At 43.1% G+C, this 20,287-nt stretch overlaps 1 protein-coding gene across 2 annotated transcripts; it reads left to right on the forward strand.

Annotated features, from left to right (window-relative positions):
- The first annotated feature begins 3,729 nt into the window (after positions 1–3,729).
- CNDP2 (carnosine dipeptidase 2) lies at positions 3,730–19,068 on the forward strand. Of its 2 annotated transcripts, none has more exons than XM_040067536.1 (12): positions 3,730–3,766; positions 6,344–6,440; positions 7,453–7,596; positions 10,054–10,216; positions 11,774–11,862; positions 12,697–12,897; positions 13,669–13,753; positions 14,303–14,463; positions 16,371–16,535; positions 17,059–17,200; positions 17,807–17,954; positions 18,375–19,068. In XM_040067536.1, exons 2-12 carry the CDS (start codon positions 6,381–6,383, stop codon positions 18,442–18,444), a joined length of 1,428 nt encoding a protein of 475 aa, XP_039923470.1. In that variant the 5' UTR covers positions 3,730–3,766; positions 6,344–6,380; the 3' UTR covers positions 18,445–19,068. The 2 variants fall into 2 exon arrangements, with proteins under 2 accessions (XP_039923470.1, XP_039923463.1); XM_040067529.2 differs by lacking the exon at positions 3,730–3,766 and adding an exon at positions 4,377–4,397.
- Positions 19,069–20,287: the final 1,219 nt, after the last annotated feature.

Consider the following 20,287-nt stretch of genomic DNA (forward strand, 5'->3'; position numbering starts at 1 on the left):
TGCAAGGATGGGAAGAAGGATCACAGGACCAGGATTCTAGACTGTGATTCAGTTCTTGTCTCAGCTGCAGCATTCCTCTCTGTGCATGTTTCATAACAGCAAAACCTGAGTGCAGAGTCCAGTGAAGTGCCAAGGAGCAACTGGGTTCCGACCAGGGACTTGGGTACACAGATATCCCACACTGGGCTGTCCCATGTAAACATCAACATTTTCTACATGGTTAGGTCTAGGTTAAGTGTAATCTGCCCTGTATTTTGATTAATCACCTATTAAAAATTATTTTTCTGGAAGAAGCTTGTGAGAATCAAGCTCATTAATTACTATATGTAGATTAGAAAAGCAATGAACATGCACTCTGCAATTACAGTACATCATACAGGCAGCCCTGCTTTTTTGGAGGCCAGGGCAAGGGTACTTCCTAAGCCAAAGCACTGACAGATAGTAAATGATACTTTGATTTCTTTTGGTTTAGTGCTATTCCTCTAAATGAGTTTGGGCTTTGAGGCCACCTGGTTTTGAAAAACCAGGCGTAATAGGTGAGGCTAAGGTTGCTGCAATGCCAGTGGCAATGCAATTTCCAGGGATAAGCAGCTCTGTTCACCTTTAGTCAACAAAATCAAACCCAGCAGAAGTGGGTGTACTCTAAGTAAGCAATGTTAATGGAGTCACATAGGCACGTGCACATTACTGTGATTATAAATAGGGCACAGTTCAGAAGGGATTAAAGCAACAAGCGAGGACTTCCTTAAACATCCGTCTTTAAATTCGCTGTCACTAGCTCAAAACCTATTATTTGCAGGAAAGCAAAGAAATCCAACAAAGCTGCACTGTTCATATTTACAGTCTTCCCTTTCAGTCCAGCAGTTTACCTAATGTAGTGTGACCCCCCCAATGTTGAGAAAGTTGAGCTTGTGAGTCACCTAAGCAGAAACATACAAAATAAAGAGAAAAGGGGAAGACGGAGCAGGAAATAGCGAGATACAATAAAGAGGCTGAAGACAACTAATTTCAGCTTTCTGTGATGCTCAGAAGTGCACTTAAGTAGATGTTGTGACTTTATCTCATGTAAGCGAAAAGACAAAAATTGAGCAATGTGAAATTTTTAGATGGCATACACCTGCAAACAGGGACATGACCACCACTTGAAATTAATTTCAAAAGAAGCGAGAGTGAGATTTTTGCATGTGTACTGTAGTATCCATAGAAACTTTCAGTCCCCTTTCATCATTTTGCATAGAATTTTTCAGAAAGGACAGTCACACTATTAATGGCATTTCTGCTGGCCTCGCACAGCCCTGTGGCTCTCAGTCTGCGGCCATCCAACAAGCTGATTCACACAGTTGTCCTCTTCCAGACCAGTGCTAATGTTTCAGGCTCCTCACTTAATCTGCTGCTACTGCTTCAGCTGACTCATACATGCTACATCCCTGTGATTAAAAGCAATGGCACAAGTACCTACAAATTATTTCTTTAGAAAAAAATTATTTCAAAGACAACATATTTAAAAAAGAAACAGAGCAGCCTAGATGTTTAGATATCTCCGTCAGGACCAGAGAATGCTGAGCATTCTTATATTTTCTTTATGAAGTACCTTGCTTTGTCATCTCCTGTCCCTAAACCATTTCTGATAAATGTGTCTTCTCCCACTTATCCTTTCTCCTCTATTCCTAAAGGATTTTTATGTATGCATACACCATTTTCACCTTCAAATTAACAGCCTTGTAAAACAAAACTGTGTTTCCATAAAGACAATTTACAAGGCTCTCAAAGCCGATAATTGGATCTGTTATCTTTCAAAAAAAGTTGTAGTTTTCCCTCAGGTAAGTTACTGTGTGGTTTTTGTGTTTGTTCTTCACATAATCCTTAGATTATGTGAAGAACAATACAGGCTTAGATCAATACAGGCTTGCAGAAAACTGTGATAATGCAGTACACCGTATTTGCTACACAACAAATGCTTCTTTAATGCCTTTCTTTTGTCAGCTTGTGTCCTTGATTCTTATTTTGGTTTGTGAATTTTTTAAGGATGTGGGAAAAGAGTACCAAAAAAGACTTCTATGTAGGAACATGAGAATAAAATAGAGCACTAGAAATCATCCTGTGTCATGTTGCTTAATAACCTTCATAAATGCAACAAACTGTTTTTAGAAACATTTTCTCTTTCATTTTTTTATTATTATTATTTTTTTTAATATTTTTCCCTGTTGTTTCCAGGCAAGATTTTTCCCAACCTAAGGAAAACTTTACTCCAGTTCCTAAGTTCCATTTGTCCATTGGGGGTACATTTTGTCATCTGTTCTCCCACCAACACAGAGCAGTGCCAGGTGTCCTAGTGTCAGAGGCTCCTCAGGGTCTGGGCTGCCAGGAATGGCAGGAGCTCCCCATGGGGTCCTGCCAGGGCAAAGCCTGCCAGCCAGGGCCCATCCCAATCCCATCCCATCCCCAGCCAGGAGCCAGGTGTCTGGAGGGAACCAGGGCAGCTCCAGCCCCAGGCAACTCCCTGGGGACAAACCAAGTCTGGCATCAGCCTGTGAATCTCCAGCTCATCACGGCCAGACCAGCCTCATGCAAGGCCCTAGCATTTATCTTACCCCACACAGCCCCACCAGCCAAGTTCCCAAATTATGTAGCTCTGCCCCATGGCAGCTCACGGACCAGCTAGCATGCCTCACTGTTTCTCACTTGTTTCCAGCTCTTGAGTTCTCAGCTATGGAATGTCATCCTGGTCATACGCACAGACCAGGGAATGAGACAGTGGGAAGCAGGGCCATGGAAAGGGACCACAGGGTTTCTGGTCAATGGCAAGTTGAACATAAGTCAGCAGTGCCCTGGCAGCCAGGAGGGCCAACCCTGTCCTGGGGGGCATCAGGCCCTGGGGAAGGGAGGGGATTGTCCAGTTCTGCTCTGCACTGGGGCAGCCTCACATCGAGTGCTGGGGGCAGTTCTGGGTGCCACAATATAAAAACAACATTAAGCCATTAGAGAGTGTCCAAAGGAGGACTGTGAAGATGGTGAAGGACCTTGAGTGGAACCCGTGTGAGGAGCAGCTGAGGTCACTCGGTCTGTTCAGCCTGGAGAAGACTGAAGGGAGACCTCATTGCAGTCCACATCTTCCTGGTGAAGGGAAGAGGAGATGCAGGCACTGATCTCTGTGGTCACCAGTGACAGGACTTGAGGGAATGGCTTGGAGCTGTGTTAGGGAAGGTTTAGGCAGGATATTAGAAAAAGATTCTTCCTCCAGAGGTTTGAGCACTGGAGCTCCCCAGGGAAGGTGTCACAGCCCCAGTCTGACAGAGTTCAAGAAGCATTTGGACAGTGCTGTCAGGCACATGGTGTGATTTTTGGGGATGTCCTGTGCAGGGCCAAAAATTGGACTTTGACGATCCTTGTGGATCCCTTCCAATGCAGGATATTCTATAATTAATTCTATGACTCTAGGGCCTTGTCTAAACCACATCTAAATCTATTAAACCTATCTAGACCACAAATGTAGGAAGATCATAAGGATACTCCCAGCATCGGCTGGACTGATTCGGTTGTCCAGACTAGTCTCCACCCCGGACCCTATGCTATATTCGCCTATATACTACATTCCCCCTCATTATTATTTCGGCCCCGCCCCAGCCCCGCCCCCAAGGCGCTCCTTGCCCTCGGATTGGCTGGCGCGGCGCGGGGCGGGGCTGACGGGGGTATACTTAAGGCGCCGTGGCGGCGGCTGCTGTTGCTTTTACTCCAGGTGGGAGCCGGGGCTGCGCGGTGGCAGTGAGTGAGTGTCGGGAGGGGTGGGGGGGCCGGGTCCCTTGGCCCTGTGGTGCGGCCGCGCTGGCGTACGCGGCCGGCCCGGCCTGGCGGGGAGGAGCCGGGAATGCCGGGTGCGCGGCGCCGCCGGCGGGCCGGGCCTTGCTCCGTGTCCCCCGGTGAGGAGCGTCTCTTCGGCCTTGGGGCGCGGCGGCACCGTGGCTTCTCCCCGGGGAGAAGCTGCTCCTGCCTCTCCGCTCCTAGCCCCTTCCTCAGTGTCGCTCTCTCTCCCCGTGAGTCTTCCCCCCGCGCCGTCCTTACGGAGCCCGCCTTGCGCCTGTCTCCGTCCCTCCCGTCCCGAGGCTGGGCGGCTGCGGCCGGGCTCGTCCCGGGGCTGCAGAACCCTGTGAAGAAAGTCCCACGTTTAGCCTTTAAGTCAGCCTCGGCCCAGAGTGCTGAGCTTGCGGCGTGAGCATGGGGCTCAATGGGTGCTCTAGAGCGCTCTTGGTTCAGTGCTCTCCTCTGGGATACTAATGTTATTTGTGGATAAGGAGGGCGAAGTTTAATAGTGCAATGATCGGCCCTTGGGCTTTCTTATTTCAAGGTGCAACCTCTCTAGCCCTGTGGGAAGGTAAAACTGTGGAGCCCCTTCTGCACAGGTAGGAAGGGTTCAGCTCTCTATTCTGAAGAATTTACAGGAAGTTCAAACTCCGATTTTGAAGAGGAAGGGGGAAGTAACATCCAGCCTTTTGCTATGTAGTAACCAATACTTACTTTTTGTAGTTTGAAGCTTTCTGGAGCGGACTTCTTTGCAGCTCTTTGGTGTGACTTGTGTGATTCAATGCTCTTGTGATTTCAAAACTACTTAACTACGATTAAGGTGATATTTAAAGTAGTCCCTGACTTAACGAGTAGTTCAGATCTTGTTTGTGCTGGACAGAATGTCAGCCCCCGTGTAACATCTATTTTGTCTGTGCTCTGAAGCTGGTTGCTATAGAAGCTGGTTGAGTGAAGGGGAGGGTCAGATGTCCTGTGATGCCTGTGCACTGGTTTCCTGAAAAGCTCCACATGAATCCTGCCTGAGCTCTAACTGCATGTGAGGAGGGTGGCTTCATTTTGGAACCCCAGCTTCAGTGGGAAGCATTGCTTTAACTTGGTTGTGTCTGCATAGTCCTTCTGAAGGTGTTCAGTTTTCACATTTCATGACTATTGTGCCTGTCTGGTGATTTGGGGTTGTCTTAATTGGTGTTGAAAACTAGTTAGCCAAATCTGAACTTGAGGGATGCTTTAAATGAAATCAATGCTATCTCTGGTGAGGGAAAGGATTTTTTTTAATGTCAAACACCTGTATCTGTGTAAGTACAACCTTGTTAGAAAGAAAATTTGGGGTGGTGCTTGTATTGCAGTATATTGTGTGGGACAACCTGCAGCTGGAAAGGGTTTGTTTTAGATACGTAGAGTAGTCAGCTGTTCAAGAAATCCTAAGACAAGCAGTCAGATGTTTTAACAACTGTCTTGTGACTACCATGTAGAAGCAGAAGAAAGGCTTAAAGGATCTGGCATGAAGCTGACTCAACAAAATACTGGAGCTGCTGAACATGCTTGTATTGCATGGATGCTGGAGTTTTTCCTCCTAGTCCAGGCACTTGGATTCCAGAGGCACACTTCAGGGAGTCTCCTTCTCTGGAGTTATTCAGAAGGCTCCTGGACACTATCCTGAGTAATGTGCCGTAGGGCCACGTCTTAGACCAGCTGGTCCCTCCAGCTTAGTCACTTTGGGGTTTGTAAACCTCATTATTTTTCTGGCTGAGATGAGGTGCTGTATCTTTAGTTCTAACTGGAGAGTTAAGCTTAAGTTTGTTTGCTTTTTTGCTTTAGTGGACAGTATTTATTTTCATTATTTATTTCAGGCTGGTAAGGAAGACAGAAAACTGAAAAGGGGTGAGGTCTTGGGTTTTCTCATGTGAACTGCAGCTGAAATAAAAACAAAATAAGGAAGTGGTAGCACTGAAGTAATCACTGACTGCTTGCTCATGACCTGCTGGGGCTCTGGCCTCTGTTCCCATGCTTTCATTTTCACCTTATTTGTGAAATCTGAGTGGCAGGCTGAGACTTAAGGCTGAAGAAAACACAGTTCTCCAGCTGCCTGGTTTTAACCTCCTCTGTAGAGCACAAATTGTGGTGCTTTCTTGGACCTGGCTGCCAGTGTTTAAAGCCTGTGCCATACTATTAGTTGAACTCACAATGAGATCGACTCTCTGAAGTTGCGTTTTATTTGAGTAACATTTTGCCTGTAAGTCTGCAGTAAAATGAAGTGCGTGATTTCATTGAAGTACCTCCAGAGACAGGACTGCTCAGTTTGACTTTGAAAGTTATTTTGGGGGTAGAGGTAGAAAGAGTTGCGTTGAAATTCAAACATGCTTTTAAATATGCTTTTGTTTAGCCACTTCACTGTGGTGATTCCCTGAAAGGGAGAGGCCTCAAGTTTTATATTAGTACAGCTTGGTGTGTGGCACTACAAGCCGAAAGGTGAAAGTCTCCTGTAGCTCTTGATCACTGACAGTCAATTCTTAAACCTGTAACCTAAGTTATTTTTCTGTCACAGACTCTTCAGCAATACTGTTCTGAAAGCTAGTCCAAAAATGTCTGCTCTTGAAACCCTCTTTAAATACATTGACGAACACCAGGATCTCTATGTTCAGGTAAGTTTTTTGAGTTTTGTCTTGCAGCACGGGCAGCTATGGAATATTAGAAGTTAGCTGGTCAGCATCAAGTTTATACCTGTATGATGTGCCCAGTAGTAATGTCAAGTAATGGGAGAGAGGGGAGAGCAGGAAGCAAGTGTGAGGGATTTTAGCCAGGCCAGGAAGCTTTCTTAAATTTAAGTATAGTTCTGTTCAAAAGCCTTAATATACATGGTAAATTTATTGGGAAATTATTTATTATTTTTTGATTTATTATAAATGATTTATTTCCTAAATTTATGAGGAAATTATCTATTACTGTATAGTGCTACTGGTGACCTATTTAGAGGTACAGGAAGCTGCCACTGGCTTCTGAATGCCAAACTAGGTTTATAGTTTCTTTTCTTTGGGGATGGGAGGTGAAATATATTATAAATGAGGCTGGAACAAAGCTTTCTTGTATTAAACAATTTGTGCTGAGGGACAGAGGGAGAGGTTGCCCTCTCCAAAGAGGTACTTTGCTGCTTGACCTGCTATTTAGTTACAGGTTGTATTGTAATCCCTTTTACCCATTAAGGAATCAGTGGTATAGCACTGTGAACTCAGGCATGAACTATGCCAAGTGTTCAGCTTCATTTCTGCCAGTAGTTCTTGCTGAACTCACACGGGGAGTAAAAGCTAAAGAGACCTTTTTGAGAGGCCCGAATGACTTCAGCTGGTTCTGGATACTTAAAGAACAGCAGCTAAAAAGGCATAATAAGCACAAGCTGTCATACTCTTAAGCTTACTTTATGTATCTGTGGACTTTGTGCTACACAGCAGGGACAGCTATAGGCGAGTGAGGTTTTAGAGAGCTTTTGAGAGTAATATAAAAAGTTGTAAGTTAAAAGTTCTTCTTTGAGCAGAGGACAGAGCTGATTTGTCTCAATTTGAGCTTGGCTTAAACCAGTGTTTATAGAATTATGAGGTGTGGTGGTGTTTGCCTGGTGCCTGTTGTGCAGTAAAACCTGTAGCTCTTGCATCTCTCCAGCGCCTGGCAGAGTGGGTGGCGATCCAGAGCGTGTCAGCATGGCCAGAGAAGAGGGGGGAAATCAAGCGCATGATGGAGGTTGCTGCGAAGGAGATCGAGCGACTGGGAGGCACAACCAAACTTATGGACATTGGGAAACAAAAGGTACGTGAGCATCTCCATGTCAGCTTGGTAGGAGGAAATCTCTTTAGAAGACGAGGTGTTTTGCATGAGAATATGTTGGTTTCTTATGTTCCCAGTATGAAAGGCACCTAGACTCCATGAAAAGATGCTTATTGGACTTTTCACTATAAAGAAAGAGGATCGTATGGACATTCTGCCTGCAGATACTGGCACCTCCAAGGTGTGCAGCATCTAGCAGACATCCAACCAGCATCTAACATACTGTGCAGATCCCATGCATGGAAGTGTTTTCCTATTTTATTTATTCGAGCTGTTGAGTTCCACTGGCAAAAGGGATTCTGTGTGAGAATTTCTTGATGCGCCTCCAGATTAAGTCAAGACACACAGGTGATGTAATCCCTAGTGCGCAGTGGGAGCTGCCCTCGGGTTACAGTCAAGTGGCTCAGTTTTTGCTGCAGTCCAGGGATATGCACAGCACAATACAGGCAGAAAGGTGAAGCTGTGCGTGCAGCATAGTGTAGCACAGGCTTTGAGCTGCTCAGGTTGTCATTGTGGGTCACTAATTCCTTGGTGTCTGATGGACTGCTGGGTCAGGATCATCACACAAGGGTCTGGTGGGCAGTGGCCTAGAAAGGCAGTGGCCTGTTGGGGTGTGGGATAATGTCTTTCCTGCCACACAGTCTGAAACTTATGTTAAAAACCTTAGTTTATACCGAACCTTGGCACCCAGTTAAGGATGTTGAATTAAATTTTGGACTGTATTAAATGTTTTAAATACTTTTTGAACCGAACATGAGTAGAGCACCTGCAAACAAAAATGTTAGGCATTTTAAACAACAGACTGGTATTGGTTCTTAGACCCATAGACTATAAAGGTACTGACTGAAGCTTCACTAAGCCTGCCAAAAGACTTCAGAACTTTTCAAAAGTTATATTTGTCACAGGATTGCATTGCTCCCTTACTAGATATGGAAGTATCATTAAAAGAATGACCTCACTCTTCATTTTTAGCTATCCAGACTGTTTTTTTTTTTTTTTTTCCCTGAGAAATGTATGTGCTTATGAGAATGATAATCTCATCCTAGGGAAATATCCACTTGATATGCTCCTCTGAAGTGCCTAGTCACTACCTGCCTTCAGAGTAAAACCTGTACCAAAATTGTCAGACTAGGATTTGGATTGTGGCATTAAAAACCTTGTACTGGAATGTTTTCTAGTTTTAGGAGATTGTCCTTGTAATTGGTGTGAAAGACTGCTGAGTGAAATCTGTGTTGATGGGAACCTTCTGAGCAGTTCTTGCTTTGGGCAACTGGATTGCAGTTGTTTGTAGCTACAGGTTTCAGCAGGAAAACAGCTGACTTGGGAGGGAATCTGTAGGTTAATTCTAGCTCTGCTACTACCTACAGCCTGAAACCCCATCAAGAGAGTTTCAGTTAATTCAGAGACAAAGTTCTTTTCATCACTGTAACTTTTTGGTAGCAAGAACTGCTTTTAGAGTTTTATATGTTATATTTTTATTAGGTGACTAATCTATCTGCAGGGGTTACCTTCAGTGTTCAGTTTTATATTAAGTATAGAGAGAGCTAGTCAGTGTATTATGCATTGCTGCTATATCCATGAGGGACAATGTAAAGCAACTGAACTTGTCAGATCAAAGTTGCTTTACTGCTGCACAGCAATTTGTTGTGTATTGATTACCGTAAACTCTTGCGTAGTGCTTTAATTAGGCAGAGCTGCAGCTGGCCAAGGAACATCTAAACTGTTGATAAAAAATTGGAGCTTGGGACCCATATAAGCAAAAAGTCAAAGCTGATCTTGATCTGCTGAACAGTGTGTAGAAGTACGTGTTCACTGGAAGGGAAATACTTGCTGACTGGGAATGTGTTAATTGCTTATGGGATATTCCAAGGGATTAAGCCAAGTTCAACTCTTGAACTCCTGAACTGATTTTATCAGCACTGCCTTGCCCTTAGTGTAACAATATAGGCTGGTACAGAAAAATAAGTCTGTTATGGTGATCTTATTTGGGTGTAGGCATGTTACACCCAGCCTTACTGCTGTCAGGAAATTTTTGTCCAGAGATATACTGTGGACAGGATGAAAGTGCAGTAACAAGCAACACAATGCAATATTGAATGGAGTTTATCACTTATGCTTAGGGTCAGCATTAGATATAGCAGTTTGGCATGCAGTCAGCTTGCTCTGCTAAAATCTGATATAGGATTGGTAGTTTAAAGCTAACATTGAGTGGCTTGGAACATTTTGACTGTTACTGGGGCTTGTCAGGAAACTGACTGGCATGGTGCCATCAGGCCTTCTTTGGCACTCTGCTTCTGGCAATCAGTTTAAGTAGATTAGTTCTGTTTAGGTGTCTGTGCTTCCACTCTCATGACCTCCATAGTACTAAAGTAATTCATGTATCTGGTTAAAGCTCTGACATTCCACATTTTAATAAGACTTCTGCCTTCCCGTTTCTAGCTGCCTGATGGATCAGAGATTCCCCTACCACCAATTGTTCTGGGAACACTGGGCACAGATCCACGCAAGAAGACTGTGTGTGTATATGGTCACCTGGATGTCCAGCCAGCAGCACTAGAGGATGGCTGGGATAGTGAGCCCTTCACACTGGTCGAGAGAGATGGTAAGAGCAGTAGACTTTACAAACTGATGAACACTTCTGTAACAAGTGTGGTATTCCTCAGTTGTTCCAAAGCTGTGTCATTGACTCAAAGGGGGAAGGAGAGTAAGAAATGGTATGGGTATTTATTTAATACTGTTGAGGTAAAAATGTGCAGGTGGGGAAATGGTAAAAAAGTTGAGCTGCAAAATCTCAGCTGCTCTTGGGATTGTTTCCTTTTTTGATAGTCTAGGCTGTAATTGGCATGTTTTCTGATTTGTAGCTACAGCACAATCTTAACTGCTGCCTTCCATGGTGCCAGCTCGTTGCCAGAGAGCTTTTTAGAACTAATTTCTTGTTCACAGCTTGAAGCCTGTAAGGTCATGTCAGACTGCAGGAATTTTGAACCATTACTGAGAAAAAATACACATCACAACTTCTTTATGCCTGGAGACAGGAGTGGCACAGCAGCCTCTCTGGGTTGCCTTATGTTTAACTGCTCTACTATGAGTACTACAGAAGCTCTTTTGCAGAGGTAGTGCCCCGAAATTTGTCCTCTCCCATAAATGGGGATGAAGAAATGATGCAGTATCTCCTGTTGAAACAACATTGCCAGCAGTCAAGAAGACTAAAACGTCATTTTTTTTATTAAAAACTGGTGCTACCAAGAGCTTCTTCTTTCTTTCACTTTCTCAGTGTTAAGGATCATATCAATAGAAGGACATTAACCACTGATGTTGCATAAGCATTAATGATTGCCAGAAAAAGGAGTATCTGTGCTAACTGGTACTTCTGCTTAGGCACTTAGTCATAGGCAGCAGAGTCCAAGTTACTAAACTGTGGCCTCATCTGCTAGCAAGACCTAGATTTGCCTCAGGCTGTGGCTTGTATCTGTGCAGCCTGGCCATGCAGATGTTCACTAATGGCTCTTTACCTTTGCAAGCTGTCTGGCCTGTTCTGTCACTGGTTACATGGAGTGCTGAGGGGTTGTAGCCACAGCTCTGAACTCTGAGTTCTGTATCAGTACTGTGACTCTCACTCAGAGCACTGATAACTGCCTCTGTTGTGATCCCATGTGCTGCATTTTTGGGGAATTACCTATGGACTGTGAACCTTGTCTTTGACTAAATTCCTTTCTAGGGAGATCCACTTTTATCTGGAGAATCCAGAGGAGTCATTTGTCACTAGCTACTGAATTTTTATTCTTTAAAAAATTATTGAACTGAAGATAATACTTGGTAGATTTATGATAAAAGCAGAAAACTTGTTTTTATACACTTAGGTATTTGTAGAAAATAACATTATTGTGAAGGATAAGGCAGCTATATCTTTTCCTGATTTATAATAAACTCCTTTTGAGGGAGCAGCTGGCGGAAGAGGTGAGATAGCTCTGTAAGTGGGAGAACTATTGCAGTCCTGTACCTATCCCACTTGAAAGGGTATGTGAAGCAGGATGTAAAACTGCTACTTATGAAGAATGAAATATGAAAGTTTTTTAATATAAGCAGGGTTAAAAAATTAGAGATGAAACTTCATACTAATTTTTTTCCTCACTGGTTAATTTGTATCTTGTTTCTACAGGAAAGCTGTATGGGAGAGGATCAACAGATGACAAAGGTCCAGTGCTTGCCTGGCTGAATGCCTTGGAGGCTTATCAACAAACTAACCAGGTATGTGCCTAAAACATATTCTGCTTTTTCACACATAGCTGAGTCTAGCAATAAATGTTATCCAAGCCACAAACCCTTGTGAGGGAACCCTGCTTATTCAGCTGGTTGGAGGAATGATGCAATAGTCCTGTAAATTCTCAGATTTCCTGGTAGGGGTTAAGTTGACTTGCTGACAGGTTAGTCTTATAGATGCTTAGGTTGCACTTCTAACAATTTTCCTTTAATGAAATATGTAGGAAGGACAATACATATGCAAGTATGTGGAGCAGGAGGAATAATCAAATGTGGTCACTATCTTGTAAGGATGTCAAATTACTTTGGCCTTTATCAAAGCTTAATGTCTCACTGCCACTGAGCTCTAAGAGGAGGTTGACTTACTAACACTAAAACTGGGAGCTTTACTCATTTTCTGTTAAAGAAAATGTACAATCAGAAATAGCTCAGGGTGTTTGCTTTGTTTTGCAAGACAAGTTCCTATCGCCTTTGAGAGGAATAACCAGTTCTCAGTTGCTGTCTAGGTATATAGAATATGCTAGCTTACCTTTGGCAACAGATTTCTGCTGTGTTCCCATGCTAAAGGGGTTTGGGGACAAGTTTCTGTGACTGTTTTGAAGAGTTTGGATTCCACCAAATGAAGGGTGGTCTAAGTGCTCTCAACATAAGCCCAGACCAAACTTTAAACCAGTTTATGTATAATTAACAAATTTCACTGTCATGGAGCTATTTCAGCCATGTCCATTTTTCTGCTTTGAACGTAACAGATGAAAATTACTGATTACTGAAGGAGTCAAGTGTTTTCACATGCTTAATCTGTTCTTGTGTTTCATTTCAAAGGATTTTCCAGTAAATATTAGGTTTTGCCTAGAGGGTATGGAAGAATCAGGATCTGAAGGCCTTGATGAACTGATTTTTGCTCAGCGAGATGCTTTCTTTAAAGATGTGGATTATGTTTGCATTTCTGACAACTACTGGCTAGGCAAGAAGAAGCCTTGTATCACTTATGGTTTGAGAGGTGTCTGCTACTACTTCATAGAGGTAAGTGCTGAAATACACTGCAAATCCAGTGTTATTAAACTGACTTTTCCACTGGAGAAGAGTGGTGATGCAAACTTTTTCATGCCAGTAGCTTTTTTTCAGGAAAGATGAAACTGGCTACATTTGTAGAATGGTTTTTCCCAATTTTCTAAACATCCTTCTCTTGCTATCCTGTCTGACACTTGGGTGGGTGGGATAGCTTTCAGATGTGTGAGGCAAGATAAGCCAGCACCTTCACTAAAGGATTGTTTCATAGCATAGATATCTTCATCCACATACACCCTTCTTATAGATGGGTGTCACATTTGTGCTTTTCCAGTCAGCTGGAAGGTCTCCTGTTAACCAGAACTGCTGATAGATAACTGAGAATGGTTTGACAAATTCTTTTACCAGTTCTTCCAATACTTTGGGGTGGATCCCATCTGTGCCTGTAGACTTGTGGGTGGCTAATTGACATAGCAGCTCACTAACCATCTCCTCATGGATTGTGGGCTTCCCTCATCTTCCCATTACCAACTTCCAGCTCAGGGAGCTGGGCATCCCGAGGACAACTGATCTTGATATTGAAGACTGAGGCAAAGGCATTAAATACCTCTGCCATTTTCTCTTGCCCTGACACTACACTACCCTCTGCTTTCAACAAATGATGGGATCACTCCCTGACCCTTGGCCAGATCAAGTTCTAGCTGGGCTTTGACTGTTCTGCTCTTCTCCCTACATGACAATGTCTCCATGCTAAAATTGACTTTAATCCTCCTTTACTTCAATCAGGTGGAATGTTGTGACAAAGACCTTCACTCTGGAGTTTATGGTGGTTCAGTACATGAAGCCATGACAGATCTCATTGCTCTAATGGGTAAGAAAACACAGGTTTCACTGAATGCTTTTAAAATGGGAGCAAGAACCATCCAAGCATGACTGAGTTTGCAGTGAGGGAGTCTCTGAGGACTGTTTGCAGTAGCAAAGCAGCAACCAATGAAGTGGTGCTTGCCAGGTATGCAAAGCAAATGCATTAGATACAGAAATATGGTGAAGGTCTTGCCAAGAAGTTGTCTATCTACTGTTACTTTCCCTAAAACCTTGCTGCAAATTTGCATGTTAATTAAATCAGCTGTCTTCTCTAATTCTGCTGTGGGTATGATACTGAACTCTTTGGGCATTCTACTTTCAGACAGCTAGCGAAATGTAGCACAAGGTTTAAATACAGTAGCAAGCAAGTGCACATTTTGGATACAGACAAATTCTTTTAATGTCTTCCATGCTCAGTGGCAAATAGGTCTGAATTGCATTGCATTTACTGAGTTTTCAGAAGGCCAAGACTTCTGTTTCCCAAGAAAAGTGTTACCAGCAATGATGTCTTTTATCTTCTGGTTGAATACTGATATTAGGTGCTTCTTGTTTACAGGTTCTCTTGTAGACAAGAAAGGGAAAATACTCATCCCAGGTGTTAACGAAGCAGTGGCACCTGTTACTGATGAGGAGCTGGCATTATATGAGAAGATTGATTTTGACCTGACAGAGTATGCGAAAGATGTAGGAGCTACAAGACTTCTGCATGATGCAAAGGTGTGCTGCACTCCCCCTCTCCCATGTCTAGATCAAGCTGTCTGTATTAGTACAAGAAAGAAACAAGCTTCTGGGGGGGGGGGGGGGTGTGTGTGTAGATATTAAGTAATTTATTAGGCAGAGGATTCATCTGATGTCTTCAAAATGGTGAGGATGCCTTGAAGATGATTCTGCTTATTGTATGGTTGACTGCATACTTAACACTTTGCAGAGGAACTGCTTGTGTTAGGTGCTTGCAAACTTATTCTGTATATAGAATGTATAACCCAAGCAGTCTTGATGACTCTAAATTTGCTCCTTACTCTGTATAAGTAGTATTTGAAACTTGTACAGAACTTTAGTACTGTTCTCTTAATGCTAGATAAGGATGTTGGCAACTTTCCAGAGGCCAGATCACAATCTACACAAAACATCTGATTTTCTACATCTGTAGGGAGGCTATTGGGTTATCAGAAATAAAGTAGCTGCTCAGAGATGATTGCTCCTTAAGTGAAAAAAGAGCTAGAATCCTAGTTGAAATGAATTCAAGGCTGACATGCTGAACATGTTCCTAGACCTGGCAAACAAGGATTGTTTTGTAATCATGAGCTAGGCAGTGCAAATTTTTGCACAATCTCAAGCTCAATAAACTCACTAAAGTAAAATCTTCATCCTGGGAGCTCTCCAAATGAATGCTTTTAATGGTATTGAGTCTTACAAGGTACATGTATTACATACTAATTTTAAAACCCTAGATGTAAATACATCTCCTGTCATAAAAAGCAGACACAGGTGTTGTAAAAGGCAAGTTTACATGTGCAGGTCTGTCTTCTGTCCTAGTACTGTCAGGAGACTTCAAACTTAACTCAAATAGGTATAAGTAATAATTTATATCCTCAGCCTTGTCTTTCCATGCTCAGGTTTATATCAACTGGGAGCACACAGGCTTCCTTGCTTAGCCTTGTCCTTTAAAGTAATGGATGAATTACAGCTTGGCTATAAGGAGGAGCTGGCAAGATGTTCTTTGTGATACTGAACTGAAGCTGTTCAGTCTTGGCTCAACTGATATTCCAGCTAAGGGACTTGTAAGCTGCGTACATGCAAGAAGGGCTTTAGAGGTAGGGAGAGAGGGCTGTAACTTCCAGATGAGAAGCAAATGTTCTTGAGAGATTTGAAGATGTGACATCTACATTTGCCTTGAGAGATGATTGGAGGCAGGTTGTACCTGGAAAGAAACAAACTTGTAACATAAAGAACACAGTTTCTAAGTCTCCTGCATTTCTGCCATGAAGTTCATGTTGGAGACACTACCTGTGTCTCCTCAGGGCAGCTCACCAACTGGACTGAATTCATGATGCAATGTATTGAATAGCTGTGTCCAAGGTAATAGAGGTGAAATGCAGGAAGTGTACCTGGAAGGCAGTGGTGGTCAGTTTAACCAACCCAGAGTTCAGGCTTTTTAATGCAGCTGATGATAGAAAGAAAAATATACTGTAAGCCTCAGTCTGAGCAGTGATGAGGCTTTTAGAAAATGTGAACTTAAGCAGTGTTCTTGGTGATGAAGGTGACTGCCTGTCCTGAGGCAATGGGATTTAAAGCTTTCAATGTTCCCTACAAACTGTGCTTGAGCACCTCCTAAATGGCGCTTGTGTCCTAATCAGAAGCAGACTGGCTGTGTCCCATAAGTTCCACAGAGCTAGGAGAGAGCCAGACTAGAACTGCTGAGTCTCTTAAGGTGCTGAGAACCCAGCTGTGTTATCAAAATGTATGCTTAATGGGAGTAACAGCTTCTGAGTGGTCTTCAATGAGCGGCATTTCTGCATGGGAAAAAGCACTATTTCTTGCAAATGCTTTACTAGGTTGAAGAAATCATTAGGGAACTCTGTCAAACTTCATGTAACCTTGCATCTTTCTCTTTGCTTCTGCAGAGAGACATCCTTATGCACAGGTGGAGATACCCTTCCTTGTCTCTCCATGGAATTGAAGGAGCCTTCTCAGCCTCTGGTGCCAAGACTGTAATTCCTAGGAAAGTGATTGGCAAGTTCTCAATCAGGCTTGTGCCAAACATGACTCCTGAAGAAGTCACAAAGAATGTATGTTGAGATGGATTGCTGCTACCCAAACAAGTGTCTCTAAGCTTCTGTTCACCTTGCCTTGGGGCAAGAGTTCTTCTATTTTCTAAAGCAGTTCTGTTCACTTGCTTTCCTACTATCTTCCCTGTACTGCACCTCAACACGAGATAACTGAGGGAATCCAGTGTGGTGCCCCAGTGGACTTAGTGGTCTGATTACCCTGTTTCTCTAAACTCAAAAAGGGCTTAGGAGTAAATGCTAACCTAGCTGTAGGGCACTTAGACTGCTAGAAGTGCATATTCAAAAGTAGCAGTGTTTGACGTACTGCCTAATTGTTCTACAATATACTGTTAATTTGCCTAAAGAAGACATTCTGACTTCAGAGTAGAGAACCATTGGAATACTACAAAATAAGAGCAGTAGGAAAAGCATTGCTGCACAGTTGTAGTGACCTGCAAGTCCCCAAGATGCTTTCAGAATATGAACTTTGCCAGTGCTCATACAAATGCTAACAGTAGATAAGATCGTTCAATCTTCCTTACAGGTTGAAGACTACTTGAACAAAAAGTTTGCAGAGCTGCAGAGTCCCAACAAATTCAAAGTGTACTTAGGCCATGGTGGAAAACCCTGGGTGTCAGACTTTAACCACCCCCACTACATGGCTGGTAGGAGGGCCATGAAGACAGGTAAGTGGGTTTTTCACTTGGCATTGGTAGGATTAAAAATCCCTTGTTCCAACATCTCAAGAAACACTGAGGAGGTCATGTTTGCTGAATATTTAGTGTTCTGCACTCATATCTAATAACTTTGGCTCACTAAGTGAGGAAGCATGTCATGTGTAACCTTTAAACTTAATTCTGAAGTACAGGAAGGAAATATACTGGATATCAAATTAATTTCAGTTTTCTGGGACAAGTTTGTTGGTGTGGTGTTCCTTTTGCATAAGGATGAGACTGTTGGTTCAGATAATCTGCAAAGCCAAATTCAGTGAAGTTTGTTCATCACAGCACCCCTCTTAATCAGTTTTTCTAGATCGTTTTGGGCAGCTAGAACAACTCTAACTTGTGTTGGAGTACATACAGGCCTTCAGATGAAGTGTTGGTGTGTAACTGAACTCTGACAGTGACAATACTCCAGTGCTACATCTGTGGGTAGAAGCTCCACAGTTTTGTGGCCTTTGCAGTCTGGCTGATTGGCCAACACTTGGTACAGATGGGTACATGATGACTTAAGTGAGGGTTTGTGGAAAAAAAAATACAGACTTCAAACTGACTGAAGTATCACTTTCCTAGTTTTTGGAGTTGAACCAGACCTGACGAGAGAGGGAGGAAGCATTCCTGTTACCCTTACTTTTCAAGAAGCCACAGGCAAGAATGTCATGCTGCTTCCTGTTGGAGCTGCAGATGATGGAGCTCACTCTCAAAATGAAAAACTAAACAGGTAAGGGAATATCTGTTCCTGTGGGGGGTGTCTTGGCATGTATTATGAAAAACACCAAGAATTGAGCTCTTGCTTTTGTTTAATTCTCTGGATGGCTAAATGCCATCCTCCCCAGCAGAGAATGACTGACTGTTTGGGTAACTAGTTTGTAGCTTAATCTTGATTTCTTGATTGATAGACTTGAAACCAGAAGCAGGTTTTATACTTTGGTCTCTAAGCTTGGCTACCCTCTCCCCCAAGAGTGGTGTTTCTATCTTGCCAGGGAAAATGTAGGGGTTTGGGGAGTAGTGCCTGTTGCCTGCAGCAGCAGTTCCTCTAGAGTTTGTCATGTGCATAGGACTAATGCTGGGCTTTGCAAATTGGACATCTGCTAGAAATACAGCTCAGTGAAGATACTGGTAAAGGCGACTGTCTTTGCAGGTACAACTACATCCAGGGGGTGAAGATGCTTGGTGCTTACCTCTATGAAGTTTCCCAGCTGAAGGACTAAGTGAGACACCTCACCTTCTAATTTATGGATCAGAAGTCAGTTTTCTTGCAAAATGTCATCGATTACCAAGCCTTACATGGCTCCCCTTTTCTACCAACACTCCACTGCTTTGGTGGGGGAGAGGGAGGTGGGCAGTTCCACTTGACAAAGATTATACACCAAAAATACTTGTCTATATGCTTGCTTTAAATGAACAGACTATTCCTTAACTGGACAGCAATCCTGAACTGCATCTTTGACCCCTCTGTATCACTTTGGTTTGCTATACTCATCTACTTTTCCTGTAAATAAAGAGGAATGGTTTACTCTCAGCTGTTTAAGCAGCCACAGCAGTGGCAGAACTTCCAGCCAATTTAGAGTTCTTTTTCCTGGGTATGTCCTGGAAACAAGTAGTCAAGATCATGGGGCAACACTGGAATGTGCTCAAGCTGTAGCGAGGCATTCGTCTTTGCTGATGGAGGGATTTGGAAGAGCAGTTTGTCTCCTACAGTTTGTGCCTGCCTGCAGGTTTCAGCTTACAGGGAATCAGGTTGTAACAAATTCCACTGTTGTTGTGACTACTGGCCATTTTTGTAAAGCTGCCTTTGTACTACCAAAAAAGAATAATAAATAATTATGCTGTTATTTGGCTCTTGGTCTCTAAGCTTTAAATAATGGCTTGGGTGGGAAAACAACTTGGGGAACTTGGGAGGGACACTTCTGTGGCTATAAAGGCAGATGAGCAACATGGCTGCACCATATATTGTGGGAATCCAGATTTTTATTCCTGGGCTCTGGCTGTGTAAGAACTTGTTGACTTGAAGCTCATATTGCAAACTCCAGCTCTGCTGAGAGAAAATGAGCTCAAAATGTTTCGTTTTGGCTCTGTAAATGTGGTCTTCACACTGTAGTATAACTGATAATTCTGCAAGGGAGTGAATGGAATTTGTAGGCATAAACAGGGAGAAAAAAGATCACTTCTTACAACTACTACTAACATCCAACTTCAAGCTGTCTGTTGGATACATTACACTCCAATACTTTCATTATTATGTCAAAAAAACCTCCAGAAAAAACAAATCTCTTTAAATGATTGCTCTCTGAATGTGCTTCTGAATTACCTGACCAGCACTGGCAGCCTAAACTAGGTGAGTATTTCAAGTGATGGTGTTTTGCTCTGAAAGCCTGATACAGTCCTGTGTCCTGTCACAGGTCAGCAGCATGGGATGATTCCTCCTTTGAAGGGTAGAAGGTAGGAGTATCTTCTCTACCTGGTTTTCAGTGTTGCTTGATCTGGAGACTTAATGGTGGAGAGCTGTTGGGCTAGGGAGTCTTCTGGTCTCGATGAAGCTTGTTTTGGTTTTTATGGTTTGTCATTAACCCCTTGCAGTTGGGGTCCAGTCAGACCATCCTGTGTCAGTTCTTGTGAGCACTGAACACAAACAATGGGGAGTGAATATATGAATTTCATTGTGAACTATGCTCAGGAACTATGTGTAGTTGTCCTATAGCATTTGTATCAAATTTCTTGAGAATCAGTGTGTTGGCTCAACCTGTGCACTGCAGACACTGCATCAGATCCTATACTTGCTGAGTAAGTACAGCATGGCTGAGTTGTAAAGGAGGCCCAAACAGAAGAAAGGATGCCAAGGGGTTTGTAGAAAAGGCTGAGTAGCAGATATTGTTGAATATATAGCAGAAATATTTTGGTATGGGGGGAGTGCCAGAACCCCATGAAAAAGGCATTAAGATGGGCCTTTGGCTCAAGGAACATGGAGGGGCCTATTTAGGCCCACAGGAGTAGGTTGCTAAAGTAATCAGTACTTAGATTTAATGGGACTTCAGATTTGTTTAGATGAATAAT

Source organism: Hirundo rustica, chromosome 1 (assembly GCF_015227805.2).
Source record: "Hirundo rustica isolate bHirRus1 chromosome 1, bHirRus1.pri.v3, whole genome shotgun sequence".
Lineage (NCBI taxonomy): Eukaryota > Metazoa > Chordata > Aves > Passeriformes > Hirundinidae > Hirundo > Hirundo rustica.

Coding starts and splice junctions, on each gene's coding strand:
- CNDP2 (XM_040067536.1), top strand. CDS start 6,381: ATGTCTGCTCTTGAAACCCTCTTTAAATACATTGACGAACACCAGGAT. Junction 10,217..11,773: donor CACACTGGTCGAGAGAGATG/GTAAGAGCAGTA, acceptor TTGTTTCTACAG/GAAAGCTGTATGGGAGAGGA. Junction 17,201..17,806: donor TAGGAGGGCCATGAAGACAG/GTAAGTGGGTTT, acceptor TCACTTTCCTAG/TTTTTGGAGTTGAACCAGAC.